The sequence below is a fragment of the Oryzias latipes genome, chromosome 19 (assembly GCF_002234675.1).
Source record: "Oryzias latipes chromosome 19, ASM223467v1".
Classification (NCBI taxonomy): domain Eukaryota; kingdom Metazoa; phylum Chordata; class Actinopteri; order Beloniformes; family Adrianichthyidae; genus Oryzias; species Oryzias latipes.
In genome coordinates, this window is record NC_019877.2 from 1,864,233 (window position 1) to 1,890,569 (window position 26,337).

The 26,337-nt window shown below is 43.4% G+C and overlaps 2 protein-coding genes across 3 annotated transcripts; both read right to left on the reverse strand.

Moving 5' to 3' along the window:
- Positions 1-3,595: 3,595 nt before the first annotated feature.
- LOC101162873 (leucine-rich repeat-containing protein 18-like) lies at positions 3,596-7,439 on the reverse strand. The gene is made up of 2 exons (XM_004080108.4): positions 5,307-7,439; positions 3,596-4,093 (listed from the first exon to the last, which is right to left on the reverse strand). Exons 1-2 carry the CDS (start codon positions 5,565-5,567, stop codon positions 3,665-3,667), a joined length of 690 nt encoding a protein of 229 aa, XP_004080156.1. The 5' UTR covers positions 5,568-7,439; the 3' UTR covers positions 3,596-3,664.
- A 1,089-nt stretch (positions 7,440-8,528) lies between these two features.
- vstm4 (V-set and transmembrane domain containing 4) lies at positions 8,529-24,490 on the reverse strand. 2 transcript variants are annotated; one of them, XR_910628.3, is made up of 9 exons: positions 24,026-24,490; positions 21,407-21,814; positions 13,838-13,891; positions 13,552-13,659; positions 13,441-13,474; positions 13,234-13,358; positions 11,237-11,301; positions 10,924-11,114; positions 8,529-9,305 (listed from the first exon to the last, which is right to left on the reverse strand). XR_910628.3 is itself a non-coding variant. In XM_004080110.4 (8 exons), the coding sequence occupies exons 1-8, from the start codon at positions 24,075-24,077 to the stop codon at positions 10,989-10,991; spliced, it is 972 nt and encodes a 323-aa protein (XP_004080158.1). In that variant the 5' UTR covers positions 24,078-24,490; the 3' UTR covers positions 10,323-10,988. The 2 variants fall into 2 exon arrangements, 1 of the variants encoding a protein (XP_004080158.1); XM_004080110.4 differs by lacking the exon at positions 8,529-9,305 and having other exon boundaries at positions 10,323-11,114.
- Positions 24,491-26,337: the final 1,847 nt, after the last annotated feature.

Genomic DNA, 26,337 nt, shown 5'->3' on the forward strand with positions numbered 1-26,337 from the left:
AAACCCCTCCAGACCAGAACATTCGGACCAAATGTTTCCCGTTTTAGAGATGTTTGGAAAACGGAATCAAAGGTTTAAGTTTAGCGATGAAACCAGAGCTGTCTGTGGGAGGTTCCTGATGGTTTAGTCCCTCGTCTTCAGCCCTGAACGTCCCACTATGGAGGGCGGCATCAAAGCCTGCAGCAGCTGTGCCCCCCGCCTGAACAGAGGATAATAGCTTCAGAGCTGTGCTGCAATTGAATCAGAGCTATCCTCACTTCAACCACAGCTGCTCGTGTTACAGGGGAGAAAGACACAGATGGGGGGGGGGGGGGGGGGCTGTGCCCACACATGACATGCATGCATTTGTGCACACGCCCACGCCACACAACAGGCTGTTAAAGTGAAAGAGCAAAAGGGAAAATGGAGCCAATCTGAAGCTGACAGTGGGGGGGTGATCAGCCAAGAATGAAATGATGGGGGGGGGACCAAATGATCTAATGTAAACATGCCAGAGGGCTGAGGAGGGGCAGCAGGAAGGAGCCGAGGCTGCCCCCCCCCCCAAGGGCGTGGCCCCTCGCTTCAGAATATCACCCACGGCGTCCTGGTGTTGTGTCAGCTGAGCGGGAAAAGGTCAGCGGGGGGGCGGTAGAGGGCCGCACCAACCCACAAGCCGACTTTGCCAAAGGAAACTCCAGCTGTGGTCTCCATCCGGACCCTTTTGTCCTCTGGTGCTCCTGTGGAAGGAGTTGAAATAAAGAGGGCGGAGCCTCAACGTCCCACTGTAGAAAGAGTCTCCTGATCCATCGATGGGAAAGACCCCCTGAAGTCGGAACACTTTGTTCTGGACCCTTTGGAATGCTTTGTTCTGGAAGACTGTTTGTCTTTGAGAGAAGACAAACATGTGGTTTGTTCCACAATTTGAACATTGTTGAAAATCGAGGAACCTCGTTTACGGAGAACCGAAACCGGAACCTTTGGTTCCACAGGAACAGCCACTGTGGGAGGAGTGAATTTAGGGCGTGGTCATGTGACCTACTGCTTCCTGTCATTTCTATATTTTGACAACACGGTCGTCCCCATCTCAACTAAGGACAGACTGATCACCTGTCAATCAAGAGGACACGCCCACTTGTCAAATATTAAATCCACAGAGGAAAAACAGGATTTGAAACTCCGTCATCCATGCCGGCATTCACGGGCAAGTCTGATCCAGGTCTGTTCTTGCTCTGATCCTGATCCAATCCTGGTCTGGTCCAGGTCCAATCCAAGTCTGACCCTTGCCTAATCTTTGACCCAAATCAGGGTCAAAATCTGGTTCTGATCTGGTCTTGGTCTGATCCAAGTCTGGACCTGGACCACATTTTCCAATCTTAGTCCAACCTTGGTCTGGTCCTGATTCGGTCCTGGTCAATCCTGGTCTGTTCTACCGATGGTCGATGGCTGTTTAATGCAAGTTTGATGAAGAGGGCGGGGCGACAGAAGCCCCTCCCAGCCCAATAGTCTGGTCTTTGTGAGGTCAGATGATGTCAACAGGGGTGATGCTGAGTCCCTCAGACGCCTCAGTCTTTAGAAAACCGCTCAAATATTGATGAGGATTAAATTTTCATAAAGTTGGGGGGAGCTGGGGGGGCCAGCAGGAGGTGTGACTGTTGACTTAGCATCATTTATTGATCACAGCTGACGGACAGAGGGGAGCGCCGGCTCTCAGCGCCGCCACCAGCTCTGCTAAGTAATTAAACCGACACTTTAACTCATGGTAACAAACCCCCCCCACAGGGTGCTAATTACACACATCCACCCTTTGTTGGTTAATTACCCTCCTCTGTGTATTTCAGACTCTGTTGGCTCTTGTCATGTTTAACTTTAGATGTTTCTGTCAGTGTTGACGTTCTGGTTTTGGGCTCTTCTGGTCCAGAATCTTCGGTGGAGTTTATTCTCAAGTTCATCTCCATGGAAGAAGAATCTGTGTGTTGATCATCTATTCTGCTTTTTTCACCCAAAAAAAACCAACGCGTTTTGGCATCCAATGTTTTGAGCGTAAAACTATGAAAAGACGTTTTCTGAGAATGTTTGGTTCTACACGCCGTCTTAGGTTTGAAGCTCAGTTCACACCAGGCTCAGAAACGCGCGTTAAAGCGGACGCTTCCAATAAAACGTTGATGTAAACGCTCGGATACGCACACATCTGACTTCCACGCTCAAAACCTTTCGGGTTTTACGTACAAATAATAAAACGTTGAAAGTTGAACTTTGACCAATCAGGGACTTGGATTTGGTAGTAACATCTTTTTAATTCATAGAAGTGCTAACCGTTTGAAAATTGATTGTGGAGGAGAAATTAATAATTGCAGTTTGTGGTCTCTGGTCTCCCATAACTAACTCCATGATTTAGAGGGTGGAGGGCCTTTCTGCCCTGGGCCGGGGTGGGGGTCGGGGCCTCCGGTGCCCGGTGGGGGGCGGTGGGGACTCCGTTAGTCGGGGGGTTGAGTCCAGTGCTTGGGTGGGGCGGGCTGGGGCGCTGCGCGGTCTTCCGGGCACAGGTGTGTGGGGGGGTGGGGGGTGGAGGGGGAGGTTGAGTGGTGGTCTGGGTTGGCTGGGGGGAGTTGGCAGGGGGCCCTCCTAGCACTGGATGGGCTGCCCATCTACACCTGTGGTTTGTCAGAAGATTCATGACCCCTGTTGTTAAAGTAAAATCTGTCCAACACAAGAGGCCTTCAGCTCTCATCTGTCTGCCCAGCTGTTGGACAGGACAAGTAAAAAAAATAAAAAAATTGCAGTTTGTCTCCGGATAAAATTCTACGACCGTTCATGAAAAAGCCTGATTGCGCAGATTTACACCGCTTTGACATTCCACGCCAAGACTCCAGTGGCGGTTTTTCCCATGGGCAAAGTGGGGCGGTCGCCAACCTTGTGGGGGGCGCCCAAAACAAAAAAAAAAACAAATCTTTGCCAGTTGTTTTTATCCTCCGCAGTTTTCATAGACTAGATCCGCCCACTTCCCCGTAAAGTGAATGAAATTTGTGTTAGAGTGCCCCACAATGGTGTCGACCTGCTGCTGTCATGACAGCATTTTGCGCTGTGTGCGTAGAACACGCTGAAGAGGATGTGAACAGGTGGAGGACAAGCAGGTAGAGAGGCAGAGTGGAGGAGGGGCTTAGACAGACGGACAAGTCTAGTCAAGGTTTCTCCTTCCATTGTGATTCTGCTTCAATGAAAGTGAGGTCCAGACAGACTCGGTTCTGTGAGTTTGGTCCACAGATGTCCAGAGAAAAACTGAAGGATTATGTGGTAAAAAAAAAAGTAGAAGCTTTGGAGAGCAGGTTTCTCTGGTTGTCTCGAGCTTTACCTGGTTACACATAAATCCTCTCCAGTTGTTGCTCCTGGTGCTCAAAGGTTGATGTTTGTTGACAGGAAGGTGGAGTTTCTCTGAGCATTTTGACATCTTGTTGGGTCTGCTGCCCCCTAGCGTCCAAGAACTGTCAGTAAATCCTGAAATTGAAAGTATCTTCTGTTAAATAATTGACTTAAATCGACATAATCTGGTTTTAGATTAGTTTCAAGACCTTTACTTTTCTGCATCTTGACTTGAACCATTCAGATATATTTTCCCCCATTCAGGCTGTATCTTTTTATTGTATTATTGAGTGTGGAGCAGCAGGGGGCGCTGCAGTGTCATCTAAACCTATGGGAAACAGGACTCCACTTCCTCTGCTTCCTCCTTTTCCATTTTCCTTCTAAAAGACTGGCATCTTTCCAGACAGTTCTCACACAGGAGGCTCTTCTGGACCAGGAGGAAGCTCCCTGACGCCACCTCCGGGTTCTGGTGGGTCAGGATGGGGTTCCCGGCCATGTTGACCTTCTCCAGCTTCTTCAGCCTGCGGAGGCAGCCGGGGAAGTGAGTGAATCTGTTGTCAGAGAGGCCGACGTACCGGAGCTCCTTCAGCCCAACGATGGAGGCCGGGAGAGCGTCCAGCCGGTTCAGAGCCAGGTTCAGAGTCTGGAGGTTCCTCAGCTGGCCCAGCTCACCGGGGAGACTCCTGAGGCGGTTGTTGCACACATTCAGAACCAGCAGGTTCTGAAGGCAGCCGAGACTGGCGGGAAGCTCCTCCAACTGATGACGTACAGACGGACAGGCAAAGTAATCAGTAATGGTCCCGGAAATAGATGAGCCATTAATCAATATTCACCAATAATCAATAATTTACCAAACTTAAATACGAATAAAGCCGGCCTTCAGGCGCTGCCCGCCCTCGCACCCCCCTATTGCCCCTTGTTCACCTGCCCCCGCTCTCTGCCCTCCTACTTTCTGCCTCTGCCATCATGGTCAGAGCTGCATGTGAAAACTTCATGCTGATGGTTTTATCTCCATAGCAACCATTTTATCTCTAGGTCGCCCGGCGGTGACGAACACGTCTGAGTACATTTTAGAAGAATCGGAAAAAGTATATTTTTGGATTTCCTCGGCTACGGAGGTTTTTTGCTAACCACGCCCACATTCCCAAAATGTTCGTATCATGTTGTTTCATTTAGATTTCACGTAAATATTTTTCACAAAAAAAAAATGTGCGAGCAACAGGGGAACGCCACTTTCGCCTCGCCAACGCCATTCAAAGTCTACGACTTCTAATTCCAGCTTTTGTTTCCAAGTAGCCTCCCAATGACGCTCGAGGAGTTAGTGTAAATTTCTGGAAAGGGATTTTAAATTTTTTTTAATTCAAGATGGTGGCTTCTTCCCGAGGTCAAAGGTCAATGTAACTCTGGTTGACGTCATCCATTTCACACAGTTAAAATATAATTAATAGGAGCGTTTTGCGACTATTATTCATGAATCCGCTGTGTTCTGAAGATAAAAACGTTGATGGTTTGTTGAAAAAATAATTGGTTTTGGCAAAAACTGTTCTGACACATTGCATTGTGGTCTGTAACGGATCTAGTGAGCATCGATGCACACTGGTTTTTCGCAGACACTTTCCAGGGTGCTGGATTTTGTATTTGTAGATTCAAACAGCAGTAGAAAAATGGTAAACGTGCTATAGAGTGAGTAGTGTAGGAATTCAGACATAACCTTAACCTTTTGGCTTGTGTGCATGCAGTTTATGAAAATGTGATGACATTTTTTAATTATTTAGTTACTTCACCTGATTAACAGGTCAGTTTAACCTGTTATGGATCATAAACAGACATATATTTTTAGGAGGGATGTTTTAATCTCATAAAAAATCCAAAATAAAATTATCGATTTTTATCAAAAAATGTAAAAATAATCTTAATTCAAGAAAAGTTCTGAGTTTTCTGTGAATTCTTTAGGAGCTGGAAAAACAGACCTGGTTGCTGTGCAGATCCAGGACCGTGATGCTAAAGAAGATAGCAGTAAACGTGGGAATCTCTCTGATCCGGTTCCGGCTCAGGTCCAGTTCCTGAAAGCTGCTCAGCTCCTCGATGCACTTTGGCACGGAGTCAAAGTCCTTGCAGCTCAGGTTCAGACGCTGCGTCTTGAGAGGCGTCAGCTGGAAGCAGCTCAACGCCATTTTCAGGCTGAACTTCTTGCTTTTCCCAGACTTTGGGGTCCTCTTTCCAGTTGCCATGTTGCTCCAGAACACCGGTGGATTCTGGAGTTCTGGGCTCAGACTGTTCCCGCCTGAATGACGGAATCTGTCTCTTTAAATCCCGGTTTTCAATCAGCAAGAAAAAGATCAAAACTAAAGATGGGACAGGAACTGAAAGATTCGAGAGACTGGACTCAGCCAGGCATTTGTTTTCATGTGTTTCCATGGCAACCCCTGTTTGCCACTAGCAGCCAGGGGCCTGAGCGGGAACCTCTGTCTGTTTGTCTAAATTTAGAAACCACTTTAAACATATCAGTCATCCTGGATGTTATATTGTCTTCATTTGTGGTCGTAAAATGAATCAATGACTTTTAGTATCAGTTGGACGTACTAACTCCACATTTCTGCTTTTTTTCCGTAGGTTTAATGTGTTTAAGTTCTTCCAGAGGTGATCAGTGAAACTTTTACTTGTAGTTTTCTGTCACGTGTAAAGTAAAAGTCTGCAGATTTATAGAGAAAAGCTTGCAAAGGTTATAAAAGGAGCTCTAGAAGTGTAAAGGAAATATCTATTTTAATAGCTCATTGCTGCTGACTGAACATTTTCTTTATCTACTTTAAGAATCTAGGATTTTGTTGCCCTTTGTGTATTTTTATAATTGTTTTTTTTACTAGATTTTAATAAACAAAAAGTCAAAATCTATACCTAACCCATAAGAACCCATAGGTGACATCACGGAAAGACATCAGAGAAGTCATCTGTGGTACATCCCATTTAACTTCATTTTAAGGACAAATGGCTTCCTATGTGTTAAGATGACTTGTCCAAATTCCCTCACTTCCCTCTGGTTTGTGCAGGCGGTTCGCCATTTTTCCGGGGGTGTCCAAAATGTACCAGGAATAGTCTCGTGTGCATCGATGTTCGCTAAATTGTCAAATATAGACCATAATGCATCGTGTTTGAATGATGTGTCATTTGAAAAACTATATTTGAATTCATTTCTATCAACAATCCAAGTTTTCTCGTCAAAACTTTCTTTAGTGTGCCAAAAGTAATTTATTATTATATACATGGATGTTGTTGAGTTTGAAAGGCTTAAGAAAAGCAGAGTACGGACCCTTTAAACGAAAGAAACATGAGACACATCTGTGAGGGATTACTGCACCATCTCACCTTCCAGGTGCGGAAATGCTGACCATCAGGTGAATTCTGGCCTGAAAGTGACACATTTTCTATAAAAATCCAATTAGATTCCTTTTCATGAGAAATGAGGCTCAAACTCATGATGTTGCTTAGCTTCATAACCTGCAGGTAAAGCAGGTGATCCCTCTCCTTTTTGTCTTTGTTTGCAGAAACAGCCGCTCCTTCAGGGAGACTTTCTGCTCTTGAATAAAGTCTGTTTGTGTTCCCTTCAGTCCAAACCAACCACGAGTGGAGCCGCTCTGGAGCTAAACTAAGTGACAGTTATGGTGCGACGTGTTTAGGAAAGCCGGCACCGGCGGGGCCGAGGCGCTTATTTAAGATTCAGATGGACGTGGTTTCCCTTCCCTCTGAACCGTCTGTGCCTCATAGGGTAAATGTTTGTCTGCATTTAGCTGAGGGAATTCAAACCCGGGGTTCACGGTGTTTGGATGCGGCCAAACCGAGCCATAACAGCAGATGGATGTGTTTCCTGACTCCAGTTCACACAGATGCTATGAATGTTCAAGAACCAGACTTACAACAGGACCATTTATTTACATCTATTCCCTTAAGGAAAAGATTGTATTAAATCTGAGGCAAAGTTTTAAAGTTCCAACAGTGTTAACGTAGATTTAGAATGTTACTTTCTGTCCTACTGAGGCTTTAGTCTAATATTATTTATTATCTGCTTCCCTTTCAACGTTTCAGAAAATTGTCTTTTTTTTTTTTACCCTAAAAGCAGCAATACTTCTATTTATTTCTACCCAAAATGATGCAGAAGCTCAATGCAGTTTTGGGAGCTCAGCAGGGCTCTGTGTTGGGACCTTTCCATTGAGCAGCATCACCATGGAAACGGCTGTGCTTGCCTCGTCTTGAGCAGGAAACTGCCCGAGACCAGGAGAGGCGGTGAGTCGCTGCAAAGACATGGGGACACTGTGACACGTTTCTGCGTGCCCGTCCCAAGTCTGGGTCAGAAAGGGCTTCTCTGGTAAAACTAGAAATGAATCACATGGCTGAATTGTGGAATGTGTTACTATGGCAACCCCTGAAAGGAAAAGTCTTCTGAGAGAAATTAGCCTGCGTCTCAGCTTTGACCTGCTGGCGATGGTGAGCGGATAGTGACAACGGAGATGAGGGAAATCTGGGTGGCGGCCTTCTGCGACGGGGTCGATCCTAGAAACGACCCCGGTTTGGCGGATTCTACAGTGGAGACGTGTGATTTCATTTTAATCCATAATCCTAATCTGCTACTCAGGATTATCTCGTTGGATTCGTGGTCACACTTTCCTTTGGTCCATCCCCCTGCCAATAAAAGCCCCGCCCCAAATCTAAATGCCAATAGAAACAAAGATAATTTGACGACGAAATTACAAACAAAAACAAGTTTATATCGGACATCACAAAATATTCAGACCGGCCACTTGTCCAGGTTGTGCCCCCCCCCACCCCCCCCCACCCCCCACCCCCGCCCTTGAATCACAGTATCTGGTATAGGCTTCACCAATCATGTTACCCTAGAAGAGATAAAACGGGTACAAAAAATGAATGAAGGCTAAGAATAGGGTTAAAGCTTGTTTTTCAAATGACGACAGTGAATCAGACTGTAAACATGTTTCTACTAAAAAGAAAGAGCCAACGACATTGGAGTGAATGGGGGCTGACCTGCACCGGTCACTTTTCAAACCTGATTCAATTCACAAAATCGGTTTAAAAAAAACAAAAAGCTGGACGCTCACTTTTTTGTGTCACTTTAAAAAAAACATGAATATTTACAGAAGACACACTTTTCTGTTAAAAAGTTGATGCCAAAGGCAGTTCTGGAGCAAAACACCAACCAAACTCCACTTTATTGACACATTTTCTAAAAATACATACATGCAGGTCATGAACGTGAGCAGAAAGGCTGGAATGGAGGTCAATTCAAGCATCTGGAGAACATTCACACATGCTTGCAGTTAGGTAGGACTCTCAAACTGGCCTGTTTAAAACCTCACATTTCACAGTCTGAACGCGTTTTGAGACCCTTCCGCCCACATGCACGAGGTCACATCCTTTCACACAGGACTCGTAGAGCAAAGAGAAGAGTAAAAATGTGGAAATCTGACGTAGTGAGGGCTCATAGAGGGAAATGCCAGCACACGTGTTGACAATAGTTCCTTGTTTCCAGCATTTGGGATTTAGCAGCTGCCCCATTTTTCACAGAAACTCATCGCTGCAACCTTTGAAAACAACAGTCCACATCAGATAGTGGGTGGATCGGGTTTCAGGCTCACTCAGAAAAAAAGCTCTAGTGTTCTCCCCCGTGCCTGAGTCCAGTGGAAAAAACAACCCAAAGAGCTTTCAGGCTCATGGAAAGTCGGGGCAGCAGAAGTCCTGATGTGTGATTATGGGGCAGTAGAGCTGCAGGTCCACAGAAACATCCCAGATCAAGAGAAACCAAACAGGACGTTCTGCTGCTCTTTGATCCGCTCCACGGGACGCTGCGTTGGAGTTTACGTAAATGCTGCTAATGGGCTGTAAAGCTGAAGCTGGCGACGGATGAAAAGACTGGCGGACGTGATTGTGGGGGTGTTTCAGTACCGACTGTCATTAAGAAGCTGCAGGGAAACGCAAAGAAACACCAAAGACAGATAAGGGGAGCAGAGAGACTGAAAAAAAAACTGTTTTAATGAAAAATGCTGCTGCTTTTTTCCTCTCCGAGAACGTTTATTTAAAAAAAGTTAAACGGTCGGGCAACACGAACACACACAATTATGAATTTTAACCAATCTGCACCAACAGCTGTAAACTTGGGTTCATGTTACCTTTCTGTTACCAAAAGTAAAACAAACTTTGAAGTATAAAATGTTCCTCAGAAAACATCGAGAGGCTTGTTTCAGATTAAAGCAATTGCCCTTTAACTTCCACGCTACAAAGTGGAGCTTTACGCCAGATTGTAACGTATGTACAGCTTGGCTTTTCACTGCTTTACTTTTGGAGTTCCTGGTTGTCTTCTTCTTCCTTCGCCTGTGACCCCCGGTGGGGTCAAGAGCTCTCCAGGCAGACCGGTCTTGGGCGAGTTCTTCCAGGCGTCCCCATGTTTGCCCCTTACCCTTGACCTCTGCTTCCAGCTCTCTGCGCCACATGTTCCTAGGTCTTCCCCTTCTTCTTTTTCCTTGGTTGATACCATGTCCGCGCCTGCCTTGTAGTGCTGGATGCTGCTTTTCTTAGGGTGTGGCCAATCCATCGTCATCGTCTTTTGGAGACATCTTCTTCAAGTGGTTGCTGCTCCATCCTCTCCCATAACTCTTGGTTGCTGTTGATGTTGGGTCAGCGCACCTTCAGGATTCTTCTGAGACAGGTGTTGAAGAAGGCCTGGAGTTTCTTCATCAGCTTAGCGGTAGTCCTCCCTGTCTCAGTAGTGCTTGTAGAGCACCATGGTGTTAAACATCCAAATCTCAGATCTGCTGCTCCTCATATGTTCTTCAGCTGATGGAATGCAGCTCTTGCCTTACCGATCCGCGTTTTGTGTTCACTGTTCACTGTTGAAACCTGCTGATCGGGTCAGAAATTGAATTTTAAGCTGAATTTTCTTTCTAGTTGTTCACCATCATCAAAAAAATGCCACAAGAAGATGTTAAAAACACCAAAAACACCATTTTATTGAAGTGGGTCATTAAAGGTTTTAGTGATTGAGTTTCCATTATATCTAATAAGGCTTTTGAGAGATTGTCTTCTCTGTTCTCTTCACTCCACAGAATAGTTTTGAGCTATCTTTTTTGGGTTACTTGTGACCAGTGCGATATTAGACATATTGTATATTCACAACAATTGAGCCAAATGATGTCAAAACACACAAAGAAAGTATTGGAGTTGCTCTCAAATGTGCTCTGAAGAAGTCAACAGACCCTGGTGGACACCACCAACCTGAACTGAAGAAAGTCAGAATGGAAAATGAAGGATTTTGCTCATAAATACCAGAAACTGATACTAAACGCTTCAGTACCAACATCAACATCTTTATGCCTTAAAAACCACAAATATTTGCATTATTCTGCATCTTTTCACAATAAAAAAGACAAATAACAGTTAATTAAGGCCAACCAGGGCTAAATAAACTTAAATTGTCACCTCATATGATCTTATATTCAATTATAGGCACAAAAATATGAAAGTTTTTAGGTTTGTTCCTATAAAAAAAAGGGGGAGAAATCCCATATTTCCCTCTTTAGTCACCTGGAGACAAAGCAGTCCGACGAAGAGCATAAATAAAAAAATCCTTCTTCATTAGTGGTTTGGTCTCATAGTTTCTGCTCTTTGAAGAGAATCTGAGCGTAGACGGTGCCGCTGCAGGACGTCTTCATGTCAGGAGGAGGTCTAATCAGCTCCAGCTCTGCGTACGTCAGGTTCTCCTCCACGATCCTCGGCTGAATGAAGGAAGCCAGAAAACAGGAAACAATAGTTAGAAGGAGACAGCAGACTGCAGAAGACACTGAGCTGAAATGCACAGAAACGTCCTCTTTTGCCAAAATGTCAGAGAAATACTCACCAACAAAACTTTTCTTGGTTGAGGTTTTAAAAGTTTGGGTTTACATGTTTTGTCTCTGATGGGAGCTGCACAGATGAAACGGAGGTGAGAAGGAGATCAAACCCACGACAGATTCAGAAATCAAACGTTTATCAACACCATCGATCCGAAGAGTTAACCTTAAGTGTAATCGAGTTCAGATCATGTTTGCTGGTTAACCGACAGGAGCCCAGACCCACTTTGTATTTCAAATGATAATTTCTGATTTTTTTTTTGTTACACTGATGTCACCATGGGCTCTTATTGGTTAACCCTTGTGCTATCTTAGATGACCTCCCCCTTACATTGACGTGTTCTCCCTACCATGACAAAAGTGGATAAAGGTGGAAAGATTTCATGTAATCCATGGACACCAGTGAAGATCACAAATCATTGAAGAAAAAAGGTTCAGAGCACTGTCTAGTGGGTCTAGATGACCCCACTGCCAATGTTAAAGTGCCTAGGATACCACAAGGGGTAAAAGGGATGTTTCTGGCCAAACACATCCTGATCTTTACCTTTTAAATATTTGCGAAACTTGAATAATTCAGATCGAGCTGTTAAGAAACGGAAACAAATTAAAGCAGCGACCGGCTTGGTATGACCCGCCCCCACTGGCTTAGCGGCTGCAACATCCTGGTCAGAGCTGAACGTGACATATTTATTAAACAGGGTTTTTCAAAATGGTGGCTTCTCTGGGGGTTTATTTCCACAGCAACCAATTTATTTTTTGGTCGCCTGGGGGTGACGAACAGGTCGATGTATTTTTAAGAAGAATCGTCAAAAGTAAAACTTGGGATTTCCTTGGCAACAGATGTTTTGTTTGTTTTTTTGTTAACACAGCCGACATTCCCTAATATGTTCATATTGTATCAATGTATGCAGTTTTTTTATTTTTAAATGGCAGCCTTTTCCCGAGGTCAAAGGTCAGCAAAACTTTGCTTATGGTGTTGCTTTGTAGGCTGTTTTTCTTTGACAGTATCTCCCGCTTTTATATCATCTTTATTTGGGGGGGGGGGGGGGGGTGTCATTCACTATGTCATGTATTCATTCTCATTGGGTACTAGGTGCCTGCAAGCTTTGGTAAGTTTTAGAGTTGGTGGTGGTGGGGGTGGGGGGGGGGTAACATTTTCATTCAAAGGCGCAGAAAGAAGAGTCTGGTCCTTAAATCGTGAACTGCTGCTGCAGGACAGAATTATGTACAATTTGACTGAATACCGTCTGAATTACGTCTTCTTTTTTGTATAAATCTGTCTAATTCATTTTGACACGATTGTTAAGTTACAAATTTCTTGAGAAACCAGAAAATTATTAAATACTATGTAGTTTTTTTTGTAAAAAGGAACTCAGTTAATTTAAATAACAAAGACTTTCTTAATTAAGGATCATTTTGAGTAAAGGATTTGAACCTTTCCACGCTGTGTGTTGCTATTTCACAGCGTTCCAATATGTCCAGGAATCAACCGAATTTAGCATAATCTTGAACAGAAAATATACTAAATACTTTTTTTTTCACAATCATAAATAAGTTCAGGCATGAAGGAGTTAAAAATTAAGGTTGGCTTCAGAAGAAATTAAAAAATGTCCTAAAGTGTTTTTTAAGATCTGCCCTTAAAATAACAGTTTTTCAGTAAAGAGCATCACACTAACAGGCAGGCACGGTGGCGGTACTGTGATAGTGTGGGGCCTTTTATCTATGAATGGCTTGTTAGAATTGACGGAGCCGTAAATTCTGATCTTTACCAGAAAAACTTGAAAGTCAAAGTCCTCCATCAGTTTAGGAGAACTTGGGATCTTGGGGTCTGGACTCAAATCTGACCAAGATTGTTTTGTTTTTTTTAGCCTTTAAAGTGTTTGAAATCAAACGATTCTTTAATTCCAAGGGGAACGCGTTGCCACAAATGATCCGGCAGGTTATTATTCTTTAAAATCTACATGATTATTCATGTTTTTTTGGATTGGGCAAACACTCAGCGTACCTTTGGCAGGTATCTCTGGAGGAAGCTCCTCCTGGAAGCCTTTGGTTCTTTTCTTCCTGTATCTTCTCTCCTTTTTGGGAAGGGCAGGTGAGACGTTCACCTCACTAATGACCGTCTCCCCTGAGCTGGAGTCGAGGCAGATGAGCAAACATTCAGTTCTTTCTACCTGTTCATCAGGAATGAAGCAGAATTGCTCCTAAACCCTACCTGTTGTGAGGACTTTTGACCAACAGGTAACTGTCTGCAGGGGTCGAACAGAAATGGGTTCATTAGTGGTTGGGATAGTGGATAGTGGACCAGGGATTATGGGATGCTCACCGTTTAATCTCTGCCTCTCCTTTATGAACTGGCAGGTTAGGGTCACGGTGAACGTGCACATGCACAGCAGACCAATGGAGCAGATCAGCACGGCACACAGGTACACGTCTGAAACACACACAAAAACCCCAACGTGCTGTGTGCAAAAATACCATGGAAAGCAGTCAGACCTGTTGTTTGGGCTATTTCCAGCAGGATAACCCCGGCTCTGGCTTATTTCTGCCCAACCAAATAGTCCACCACAAATATGCATGAACGAAAAGCGGCGGAAAATATCCAGACTTACCTTCAAACAAGCTCCACAGACTTTCCTTTTCCTGGACGGCGGGTAGAACATGGACTGCACACAGAGGAGAAACATGTCAGGTCCTCAGTCATCACTGTGGCCTAAATGGTTCCTGATTACAGCCTGGAAAAGTTTAAATAAACTCAGCCATGGAAAGACGGGTTTGGTCGTCTGTCTTTCAGTGTTCAGAAGATCAAAGGGAGAGAAATCACGTGTCCAATCAAATGCTGACTCAGGCGCTTTTCTCTCTGGGCTGATTGGTCCACATCATAGACATTAGGTTGACGTGTGACCCACTGATTTGTACCGAGCTCGTTTAGACTCTGTTTTTTTGCCTTTGTCATCTTGACAGGACTTTGACTGCATATGAGAACTGGACTGAGTGGCCCCTCCCCCCTGTCATTCCAAACAGGAAGTACCCGCTGGCTCCAAAAGCCAAAGTCCCATGGACTTCTATGGAGAAACAAACAGCTGTTCCTCAGTCATTCTATTGGTCAGAAGAACCGTTCTGGATCTGGTACCTTTTTTTTTTACACGTTTTTGATCGTTTCAACATCATCCTTGATAATCCTAACAATTTTCTGTAGTTATACTCATTCAAGTTATCAACTGACCAATCAAAGTGGGTGGAGCCTGCTGGCCCCCCATGTCTGACGTTCAAAATGTCTGATTGACAGATTCAACCATTTGATTGACAGAGCCCACTTTCAAGTGGTAGGGGTGGGGCCTTCCAACAAGCTCACTCCTAATTGGTGAAAGTGGTTGCCATAGAAACATTGACTCAGACTAATCACTGCTTGTTCCAATTCCAATTGTTCAAAGCTGGTTCCAATTGCATTACGAAAAAAAGGCGACTAAATTGACTTGATTTGGTTGGAGCCAGAAGTAAAACCCTTTTCTATGGATGGCATCACACACACTCGTTCCAGCTCTCTCATACAATCGATGGGCAGGAAGTGACCTCGAGGGGCCCTTTGACCACACCTCCATGTTTTTCCAAAGCAGTTTCAGCTATAAAAAAAATAAATGTTTACACTCCTAAAATATTACCGTCAGCTCAGTTCTATCTGAGCTCACGTTCCTGGGTTGTAATCGCAAACGTTTATTTTAGCATCAGTTACTGATCCTGCTTTTCTTAAGCCTTTTACAGTAAACTATATCCATGTACTGTATGTGGTCAAGTGTTTTCTTCAGGATACTAAAGAACACATGTTTTTATAAAAGATTTGTTATTTTTGCGGTTTTATTTTCCTAACCGGAAGTAAGACCACTCCTCCTTTCGCTCCTTGTGGGCGCCGCCCATTTCATGACATCATCTTAGAGCCGGCCTCGACAGCGTGTCTGCGCTTCGCCCACAAAGACAAACAACGTCCAAACTTTAGGAAGCTTAGAGTCGATAGTAGAGGGAAAGCATTTAGCCGATCACCGCTTGATCCATGGAGAAAATGGGTGTGTGTGTTAGCCTGGGGGGGAGCTGGCAGCGCAGACTCTTCCTGGAAGGGGCGGTTCCTCAATTTGTGACATCACAATGTGAGAACTCAGTCGTTTCTGAGGATTGGGAGGGGCTGGTGATCAGATAGCTCATAAATACGTGAATGAATCAAAATACTGCTTTGGGGTTGTTTTGACTGACGAATAAACTCTAAAATACTCTAAAAAGCTAAAAAAAAGAAGAATTTGCATTATATAGGCCCTTCAAAGTCTGTCAAATAAACAAAAAGTGTTTTAATCCCTTTAAAACAATTCCTTGAGGTTCTAGTAACCAGGCAGTTTCTTCTGTAACAACACTTTTCACCAAATAACAGTTCATGTGAATCTTTCTTTTATTGAAAGAGAAAAAAAAGGACAAGATGAAATAACTTTTCTTATTTTTTACTTTTGTTGAAAATGAAAATAATGAACCCAAGTCTGCTCAGTAAACAGTGGAGGAGTCTCATATAAACTATGAAATAAAGTCATGAAATATAAAGCTGAGGAGGTTCTTCCTGATGTAAATCAAAAATAAAAACTATGAACCGTTTTCTTTTCTGGATCAGGCCAGCAGCTGCTTGTTCTGGAAGAATCGGTCGAATCAGCTGCACCGTTCTCCGTCTCCTAAAGGGCAGGAGGACTCTTGTCCATCCACAGAACTCCCAGACTGTCTGTTCTCCGACGGGCCGACGCTACAACCATGAATGCAGAACAATGATGCTCTGTGGCTGGATCCATCCCTCCCCTCATGTACTTTACTATAAATGAGTGCAGCTGGATGGAGGGACAGAACCTCATTTACTGTCTTTAAATAATCCTCCCTCTCACTTCCTGATGTCCTTCTGTCTGCATCCTCTGTGTGCAGGAAAACAGACCTTTTTTATGGTCTGACAGTGGATTCTTTAGAACAGAGTATTGTAGAAAAGTAACTTTACAACTGTAGTGACTATGAGCTCAGCTCGTTCATCAGGCACCCCCCGCCGCTCCGACAAACCCCCTGACCTCACAGGAAATGTTTGTTATTGCTGTAGTAAGAGGAGGCTTTTTCTGAGTGAGACGGGCTGTGGAAACACCTGGTCACCTGATGTTGACCCGACACCAGCTTGATGCCACAGCAGAGCGGGAGCTGGAGTCAGGAAGCAAAGTTTAAGACTGAATTCCTAAATTCATCCTGGAGTTCTGGAAACAAACCCTCTGCTTTCTGCTCCATAGAAAAATCATTTATCTAACTGAAGATCTGCTCTTTCTACTGTAACTCGAGTCTTTATGAGGGAGAAAGAAAGACAGAAATGTGAAGAATTTAATATTATGCTATATAAGGAGTTCTTTAAAGTCGTAAAATAATTATAAAATAGTAACCAGAATGAGGAAATTTGGAGAAAATGCCGTAGAGCAGAGATCTCTAAAATCACGACCCTTTGAGAAACATTTTTACACTTTTATACTGTCTTTTTAAACCCTTTAACAAAGGTAATTAACGTAAATTAATACATTCGCCTAACTACAACAATACAACAAATTAAAAAAAAAAGATTACAAAGTAAAAGCAGCAGATTTGAAATTAAGGCTGAAATGATTGAGAAACGTTCTCATTAGTAATCCTAACATATTCTGTGGAACATCTTCATGAAAACAGGCCTGCTGGGCCACACATGAGGACTTGAAGTTTAGACTTGAACCACGCCTTAGTCCTAAGGTGTGTAGGTACCAGCTAAGGTACCTACACACCTTAGTCCTAAGGTGTGTAGGTACCAGCTAAGGTACCTACACACTCGGGCTTAAAAGACTGTCTATGAAAAGTCTTTGTAGGCCCACGTCAACCCGAATCTTGGGTCTGTGTTCAGAACCTTCGTGTTGACGCTGAACTGTGACCAATCAGGGATTCCAATTTGAATGTCATGTGTTTGCAGCGTTCTTTTCAAAACAAAGTACTACCGTGTTTTGAAACGTGATCAAGAAGGCAAACATTTATAGGAACAGAGCTGTGAAAACAAAAAAGCCTGGAAGAAGATCTGCAGGATTTGAACCACTTTGACTTTTCACGTCACGCCTCGTCCCACTGTTGGTAGCGGAAGAGCCCCTCCATGCCGCTACCTGCTTGTCCTCTGTGTGAACATCAACAGCTGGATGAGCTTTCGTGAAACTTCGTACAAGAAACTCGACAATCAGAGTGTAGTTTGTGTGGACATCCTACGGGCACTCACATATCACGTGTGTGTGCGCTCAGAAAGGAGCCAGTATCACACCTTACTAAAGGCTAGAGTGTGGCACTTCCACTAGCCTTACCAATACTTCACGATACACCTTCTACATCACCACCAGGTTCTGCAAGACACACCTGCACTCCCCTAAAGATGCAGCCGCTCCTCTCTACGACCTTCCATGGACCCGGACAAACCAAAAACCCACAACACCCATACAGGTCAACTCCCCGTGGAGGTGCAAGCAACTTGGACTTTAGCTTTACATTAAGAGACTTGAACTTAGATGCAACCTCAAAGACTTGAGACCTGGTTTGATCTTTGGACTTGTAAAAAGGGACCAGTCTTTTCTCTGGACCTGCACCCAGGTCGCCCTTATGGTTTATTTGAGCTAAGTCCAGTTTCTATAACTATCAATGTTTTTATTTGTTCCTATCAGTAACGTTCAGTCCACTTTTACTAAAAATCTACTGCTAGTTTCTGTCATCCTCAACGTTCATGGGTCCATTTGTTACGCGGCACGGGCAGCAGATACTAAAAACCACTGGATCTCATACAGACAAACAGCCGGTTCTGGTACCCAACCAGAACCCAGTGAGATCCGTTCTGATACGACATAGAGAAAAACATTTTAAACTAAATCTAGATCATTCAAAAACGACTTTTTAAAGAAGTTATGTCTTAAAAATAAATACAGAACATGCAGAGTTCTCCAAAAACCACTTCTCAGTGGAGACGTGGCAGTGATCTTGGTCTTCTTGTCATGTTAACAGACCAAACAGTTGCTTTTTCCTCGAATTAGGTCCAAAAATCTTCCTTTTATTGACATGAGTGTGGTAGTTCCTCAAATGTTTTTCAGCTTCATTCTAGTCTATGATCAGAATTAGCCTCATCCTCTTTGGGTTCCATATATTCGTCATCTTTCTATTCGTGGCGTAACGGTAGTAATCATCCCCTAAAAGCGGAATGCAGCGTGCTACTTTTGTTATTTTCATCACTGAAACCTTTTCTGGACTTCCGCTTCCTTGGACCAAAATAAGTTCCCACATCCTTGACCACCGTGTTTGAGCCAGACGCAACACAGCTGTCACTGCAGCTTCCCGCCGCTCAGCTCGCCGTCCGTCTCAGTAAGGAAAACCCCGCCTCCACGCCAAGGTCAACAGATCACCATTGGGACTGTGTGTGTGTCCGCTTTGGCCTGAATCCACAACCGTGAGGAACATCTCTGCTGGGTGTTAACAAGCAGTTCCAGGAGATTATTCACATTTTTTAGAACTTTTATCCTCCACAGAAGTATCCATCGCCACAGTCTCTCAAAAGGCCTTTTTTTTTTGTCTATGAATCCAAAAACAAGAACCTGCACCGGCACATTCTTCTATCAGGACTCTAACTGGTCCGGCTCCCAGCAGGAGTTTGACCCAGAATTACACTTAATTATTTGAATGCAATGAAACACTATCAGCTCCATTGTTTGTTTTTTGACCTCTAAGTTTCTTTTTCTTATTTTTATTTATCAAACCAACAAAAACACCAAGCTCACTGTCACGCTCCAGTGAAAAGTTCTTGACTACATCCAGAAACTGTTCCCATTTATTTATCTAAAACCTGTGAATCCCGAGTGAAGTTTTCAGAACAAGTTAATGTTTTTTATGGTTTTTTACTTAAAGCTGTGCTTTAGAAAGAATGTTGGTGAAAACAATCATTTTGGGTTCAGAAAATTCTACTTTTTCCAAATCTCTGCTTGTAAAACTGTGAGTTTTCCAGGAAAAGAATCATTTCAAACAGTTGAGGAATGGAGATGCACTTTGATTTTGCACATTATGGTAAAGTAATCTACAGCCAGGTGTCTACTCAAGCAGATTAACAACCAGATGAGGAGATTTGGTTGTTCTATTTTAAAAGAAAAAGTATTTTTATACATTTTGTTACATCAAGACAGAACTGCTGATGTTTGAGTAGGCTGAATATTTTCTCCTTCATTTACTTCTTGTCACGGCTGCTTACATGCCTCTATTTAAAGTAGACACAAGCATGAGATTTTTTTAATCAAAAGTTTATAAAGCGTCAATTTCAAACAGATTTAGTGCAATTTGATCTCATATTGGTTGTGATTCTAAGGGATCCAGTGACCTGTTGGGTGCATGAAAAACCTCTCGTCTGTGTCATCAGTCCAAGCTTCGCTCCACATGCAGTAAGAGTCCCAGCTTTCTTACGACATTTCAAACCAAGCGTCTGCAAAGAATAAAAACTGTGGCTGCAAAAGCACTTTTTCCGTTTTCTCCACATCTGAGCAGAATCACACAGTGTCCGCCGTGCCACTGTGTGAACATCTCTGGAGCCAGTGGCTCCATGGGAAACTTCACACACTTCCACGTCCCTTATTGAGTCGGAGCAGTGACTTATGGAGTTGCATGTTAGCTTGATCTCTCAAATGAGAATCAAGAAGCTTTCACTCGCTGGAACCGCCTGCATTCATGTGGTCAGAAGCTGCAGCTGCTCAGGTTTCCCTCTATTAGGCCTGTAAGCCGCTGGAGCTGTGAGCACTTTCCTGATAACCTCTGAATATTTTCGTTCTGAACACTTCGTGAAAGAAAAGTCTGAAACGGTTCTGAAAGACCCAAACAGGCGTCAGCAGTCGTCCTGTCACCACCCCATCATCTGACGCCCCTTCTGTTGTGGTTGGAGAGAGGCTTTCAAGTCTCAGCCTAACACCATCAAGAAGTGACCTCATTCTGGGTGAGAGAGAAAAAAAAACTGTTTCTGCGGAAAATACAGCCGTCGCTTTTTTTTCACCCCCAACATGTTTGTGTGCACAAAAGCCCACTGAAGTCACTGACACAGGCCAAACGCTGCTGTTTATCTGTAACAAACCACTTTAGGTCGTCTGAGACAAACGTGGGGGAAAACATTTACATGTCCCTAGAAAAGCTCTCATTAGACTCATCTTAGAGGGGAATGTTTTAAAACTACAGCAATCACTAACAATTGGCTGCACAGAAACCATCTTTAAATGTTCCTCTGCGTCCATTGTTTGAGACTCTTCCTTCCTTGATTTGTGTTTCAGGCTTTGTCTTCCACTCAAAATAGATGCCGTTTATGTCACTTATTGTCTCCGTTTCACTCCCTTTGGTTTTCCAGAGTCTATTTTCTTCACGCTGAACGCACCAAAAAGCCACGTCTTGTTAGGCACAAGCCCGCGGCACGGCCTCTTTCTGCAGGTTCTGCCTCTTGTGGGCAGGAAGGCTGACTGACAAAACGCCACAGTGAAAAGCAACGACTGACCACGTCTGGTGAACCTCAAATGCTCGTCCACACCAGCGTCTGGTCCCCAGTGCTACAATCACACCGCCCTCGCCATCATGCGTCGAAGTGTCTGACTTCTGCGTCCAAAGCGCTCACGTGTCGCTACGCAGGTCAAGTTTCAGGTTATTCATAAAAAAAACAGGCGGGTGTGGAACGTGAGTTGAAAGGTCCAACGAATCAGGGACTCGGATTTGGTAGTGACATATGGGTGCCAAGTGTTTGAAAATTGATCACAAAGGAGAAATTTATAATAGCGGTTTGAGCCGGCCAGAATTACATGACACCAAATCTTACGCATATAGGAATAGAGCTGGGAAAGAAAAAGCCTGGAGCAAGATTTACCAGATTTGCACCGCTTTGATATTTCTCTTTCAACTGTAGGTACACGGTTGGTGACAGTTCAGTGTGAACATTCAGGTTCTTAGCATAAAGCAGTCCCCTTGGTTTTATAGCAGTAAAAACTCCTCTAAACTCTGATCTATGTAAGTACGAGGATCCAAGTTCACTTGCAAATGAACTCTGGTGTGGTTCTCTCAACAGATAGAGAAAAAAAGGCAGATTTAAACACAAGCCAATCACTTGGAAGAGCCCTCACCTCTGAGCTCTGTGGCCGCAGTGCAGTTGGACGCGGCCTTCCAGCGGTCCTGGTGTTTTTTAAACTCCTGCACCCGGCAGATGTACAGCCCCCGGTCGTCCACCGACACGTTCAAGATGAGCATCTCGAATATCTTTCCGTGCTTCACCACTGTCAGCTTCATCTTGGGCCACGTGAAACTCTTGGTGTAGTTGCCGTAGAAACGGGCCTTCCTCATGTTGACCCGGGCGATGAGGAGTTCGTCCTCCGGCCGGTCTGCCCCCACGGGCAGAAAGGTCCACTTGACCACCGGCAGAGCCGAGTTGCGCCGCCGCTGGGAGACGATGCAAGTGAGAGTGATGTTCTGACCCTCCTGGGCCACCGTGAACGGAGAGGGACTGATGGTAGCGTTGATGGCCAAACACAAATCTGGAGGTTAACGACACAACAAGTTGTTTAATTTTATTTTATTTACACTTATTTTGCTTTTAGAGCCTCTCCAGAAGAGTTTTAGTGTGAAAAATGAAAGTGAACTATTGTTAAAATGTTTTTTTTTCTGTCAGAATAATGATATATAACAAATATAAGACTTTTTTTCTTTCTGTTCTTTATTTCAAAGTATTAGTGTCCCGTTTTTGGCGGTAACGAGTTTCATGAATTGGAAGTTAGTTTTAAATCCTGAAATTTAATCCGCTGCGAGTCAATGAACGGAGCGGAATATGTGTGTTGATGATGGGAAATAAAGCAAGTGCATTTGTCACTCCGGGGTCGTGTTGACTGATTGGCGAGGATCAAACCTCTACATAGGAACTAAAATAGGCAGGAAGTTTGCAGTGATCCCTAAAGTCCCAACTGCCCTTATGGGTGCGTACGGGCTGTCTGCGGGTGAAAAATGATCAAAAATGAACCGCTCAGTGAACCCACAGGATGAAAAAGTTCATGGACGATAGGTCGTAGCCAACACTTATGGATCACGTAAGGGTATGTAATGCTACGTTCTCACCGGCCTTGGCAACGCGCATTCAACTGCTCACTTCCAATCAAAAGTCTATGGAAACACTGGCGCTGGGTGTCGCCGACAATTCAATTCGATTCAGTTTTTCGATCCACTCGATTCAATTCGATTCAGTTTCGAATGTACACATTTAGATGTAATTGTACAGAAATACAATAATAATCTATATATGTTTTGAAGACATTCATTCATAATCTGATACAGTTCACATGTTGTGAAATAACTAACCTATGAGACTGTTAACAGTGTTCCATGGTTTCTCAAAACGAGACGCTCCAACAAAAACCATCATGTTCTGCCTCTCCTGGAGGGCGTTTCAGTTTGGCCATTCAGTTTTGCCACAGGATTACACTTGATCCCAGAAGATTTTAGCAAAAAATGGTGCTTTAGATCACAAATGGTTACCTTAAAAAAAGCTTCCTTAAAAGAGTTTGGGAAATTCCTGCCTGTGATTATATAAAGCTGTTCATTTAGTCAGCAATGTATGTCTCGGTCCAACGAGCGTTAGCATTAGCCGTCCTATGGGAAATTCCATTATACGTTAGCATCAAGCTAGAGGACTTCCTGTTGTTATGTGTAAAGGACAGGCATAAAAGATTGAGCTCAACTTAATTACTTATTAATCGATTAATCTGGGATCCGTGTTCAAATTTCTCATGTTTACGCGTTGCTATACAAGTTTTTAATGCTATTTTCAGGCTTTACGTAGAAAGTCCAACCAGTTAAACTTCTACCTATCAGGAACTCGGATTTAGCAGTGACTTATGGATGGATGGCATCCTTTTTAATTCACTGAAGTACCAGTCATTTAAAAACGGAAGGCTTTTTTTATAAACGCCCTCTGCTTTGTTGTTGGACCCTCACAAAAGCCACTATTCTATTCTATTCCATTCTATTCTGGAATAGAACTGTGAAAAACATCCTGGATTTGTTAGGTTTGACACTTCGCACAAAGCCTGGAGTACATGCGCTAGTATCAGGTAGCCACAGTTCAGTGTGAACACCGCATGCTGTAAGCGTGTCAAACCACACGCGGCCAGTAAGGGGCGACGTACGACAGCATCACCGCTAAAACTTCCATTAACTTTGCAAATACCTTACGATACACTTTTCCTTTTTTTCTGTTTCTTTGTTCCTTTTTTTATCGGAACTCCAAAACACACCTGCACTCCCCTTAAGATGCAGCCACTCCTCTCTTTGACCCTCCATGGGCCGGAAAACCCGAAAACCCCCAGAACTCGTACGGGTCAACCCCCTGAGACTGAGGCTTGACCTACAGACCGATGTTCATTCAGCTGCTGCACAAATACTGCATAAAAACACTCTATGGGTAAAAATCCAAAGATCAGAAGAAAAAAACTCTCAAGCAACCAACCTTTGTGATTCTTCCAAACTGTTATAGTATCTGTTTTTCACTAAACTTGATAAAATCTTTTGGTTTAAACCAACTTTATTTAGTGCAAACTCATGACACTTTTCCTTTTTTGAACTCCTTGTCTCTTTTAGACAACACAACCTCATCAGTGTCCTCATTTCTGCAGCCCTTCTCAGATTAATGGATTCAACATTTCTCCTCCACCACATCCTTTGTGGTGTGAAGCAGCACAAGAAGAATGTTTTCCTACCTTCCAGAAGAGCTTGGGTCAGAAGAGCAATGACCAAAGAGGACTTCTTCATTTTCCAGCCTCCATAAACTGCGGCTTCGACTCGTCTGAAGAAAAGGATCTCCGTCTTTCCTATTCTTTTGGGCTCAGGATTGTAAAACTAAACATTGGAGTCTCTGTTTCTGCCTACAACCTCCCCCTGGCCCTCCTCTTTCCCCTCACGCAGTCAAAGCACACTTGGTGAGTGCGCACACACAGACACACAGAACAGACAGGAACCAGCAGGTGAGAATGTGTGAGCACCGAGACATGCACACACCACCTCTGGTTCTGGGGAGGGAATGGGAAATGTCCTTTGCCGTGCAGGATGGGGGCTGAGTAAGGGTTTGCTCACCGCCCTGAAAAATCCCAGTTCCAGCTGTGCAAAGCAGCAGTCAGGCCTGCAGAGCTCACACCCTCTGCAGGAAATGAGGGGGACTGCATTCGTGTTTCCTTTTACAGATTTACAAACGTTTTGCTCAAGTGTTTGTTTTATTTTTTTATTTTTTTCACAATTTAAAATGAGGCATGCAGTAAATTCTTCTCTTGTTGTCTGGGGCGATCTTCTGCTGTTCTTTACCGGCTTTCATCTAACTTTAGAACAGCTCAATTGAGAGAAGACAGAGTCGTTCTTCCCACAGAAAGACTCCACTTTGACCAATGAAAAAGCACCAGGATGGGATATTTAGAGGATTTTACTGAGTCACAACATCCTGAAGCCATGGATTAAAAATGTTATCTTTATGCTAAAGCCCTTCACCCCTCTCTGAAGTTCAAGCAGGAAAAACATTTAGAGAATAACAAAAATGATGACAATGATTTGTTTTAGAATAACTTTTAATTCACGTTTGCAGCTTTCAACGACAGAGAACAGTTGTTGGAATCTTTCAGAAAAGTAATTCTTTGTTATGGGAGTCATTGATTGCATTTGTCTTAAAAATAAAGGTCCTTAAATGAGAATAAAAAAAGAGATTCCATCCAAATCTTGATATTTGTTTTTATCATTTGTTGTGTCAGATTTTTTGGTTATTTTTGAAGTTTTGAGATTTCTTGGAACGATAAAAACTGCAGGCTGACATAGACCACTCTCTGTTTGGAAACTAATGAAATCTGAGTCTTTGTGCTTTGGCGTCCTTTAAATGGCGTTCTAGTCTCATTGCTATGTGCTTCAGAGAGTTTTTCTCTGCCATTACAGTAAAACTGTTGCTCTAAACTTCCTCACAATTATCTTTAGAGCAGAAATTACAGCTGATCAGATTTTACGTAACAAATGCTCAAAGTCATTTCTATGTGGCTCTGCGATAGATGGATGGATGGATGGATGGATGGATGGATGGATGGATGGATGGATGGATGGATGGATGGATGGATGGATGGATGGATGGATGGATGGATGGATGGAGGGAGGGAGAGTGGGAGGAAGCAAGGGACAGACGGATGGATGGATGGATGGAGGGAGGGAGAGTGGGAGGAAGCAAGGGACAGACGGATGGATGGATGGATGAAAAGAAGGACGGGCGGACCAACAGGCACATGGACGGACAGACGAATGAACGGACGGATGGATGGGTGTTTCTTTTGGAAGAAATGTTCCTTTTGGCAACACTGAATAGATCAAAGCAGCTCTGTTTAAAGAACATCTTTGGTCCTACAATACATCAAGGTTTCTCTTAATATGAAGATCTAAATTATGTAAAAAATAAACTTTATATTAATTCAGGGAGAATTCTTCAGGTCAAAGCATCAACTCCCATTCCAGCGAAATTAAAATGCTATTTTTGGAGTCAGCTTAGCTTTTAATCATTTAGACATGATTGTAGGCTGGTAAATCAAATCACATAACAGTGTTAAACTGAAAAAAAGCAGAGTGTCATCTGCATAGAAACATAAAGTAATCTGTGCTGCCAAAAAGCCCAATGGAAGTATGTAAAAACAAAGTAGTATCAGTCCCAGCTCAGAGCTCTGTTGCACGCCATAAGTAAATGAGGAACGCTTACTATTTATGCAGACGAACTGAAAATGTGTCAAATTAAAATCACTGAAAGCAGCTTAATCTAGTTTCTGAAAACCAATCTCTGAATCTGGAATCTGCTTTAATATTTGATATGAATTCATTACATTTTTAAATGTTTTCAAAATAAAAGTTAATTTAGGATCTTAGACTGTAAAGTGAAAGTGTTACCACACATTGAACCACAAACTTTTCCTTATAGAAATAAAAAGATTTATTTATTAAACAGACGAACACGTCAGTAAACACATTCGTTTTTTCTATTTTCAATCTACTTGATCCA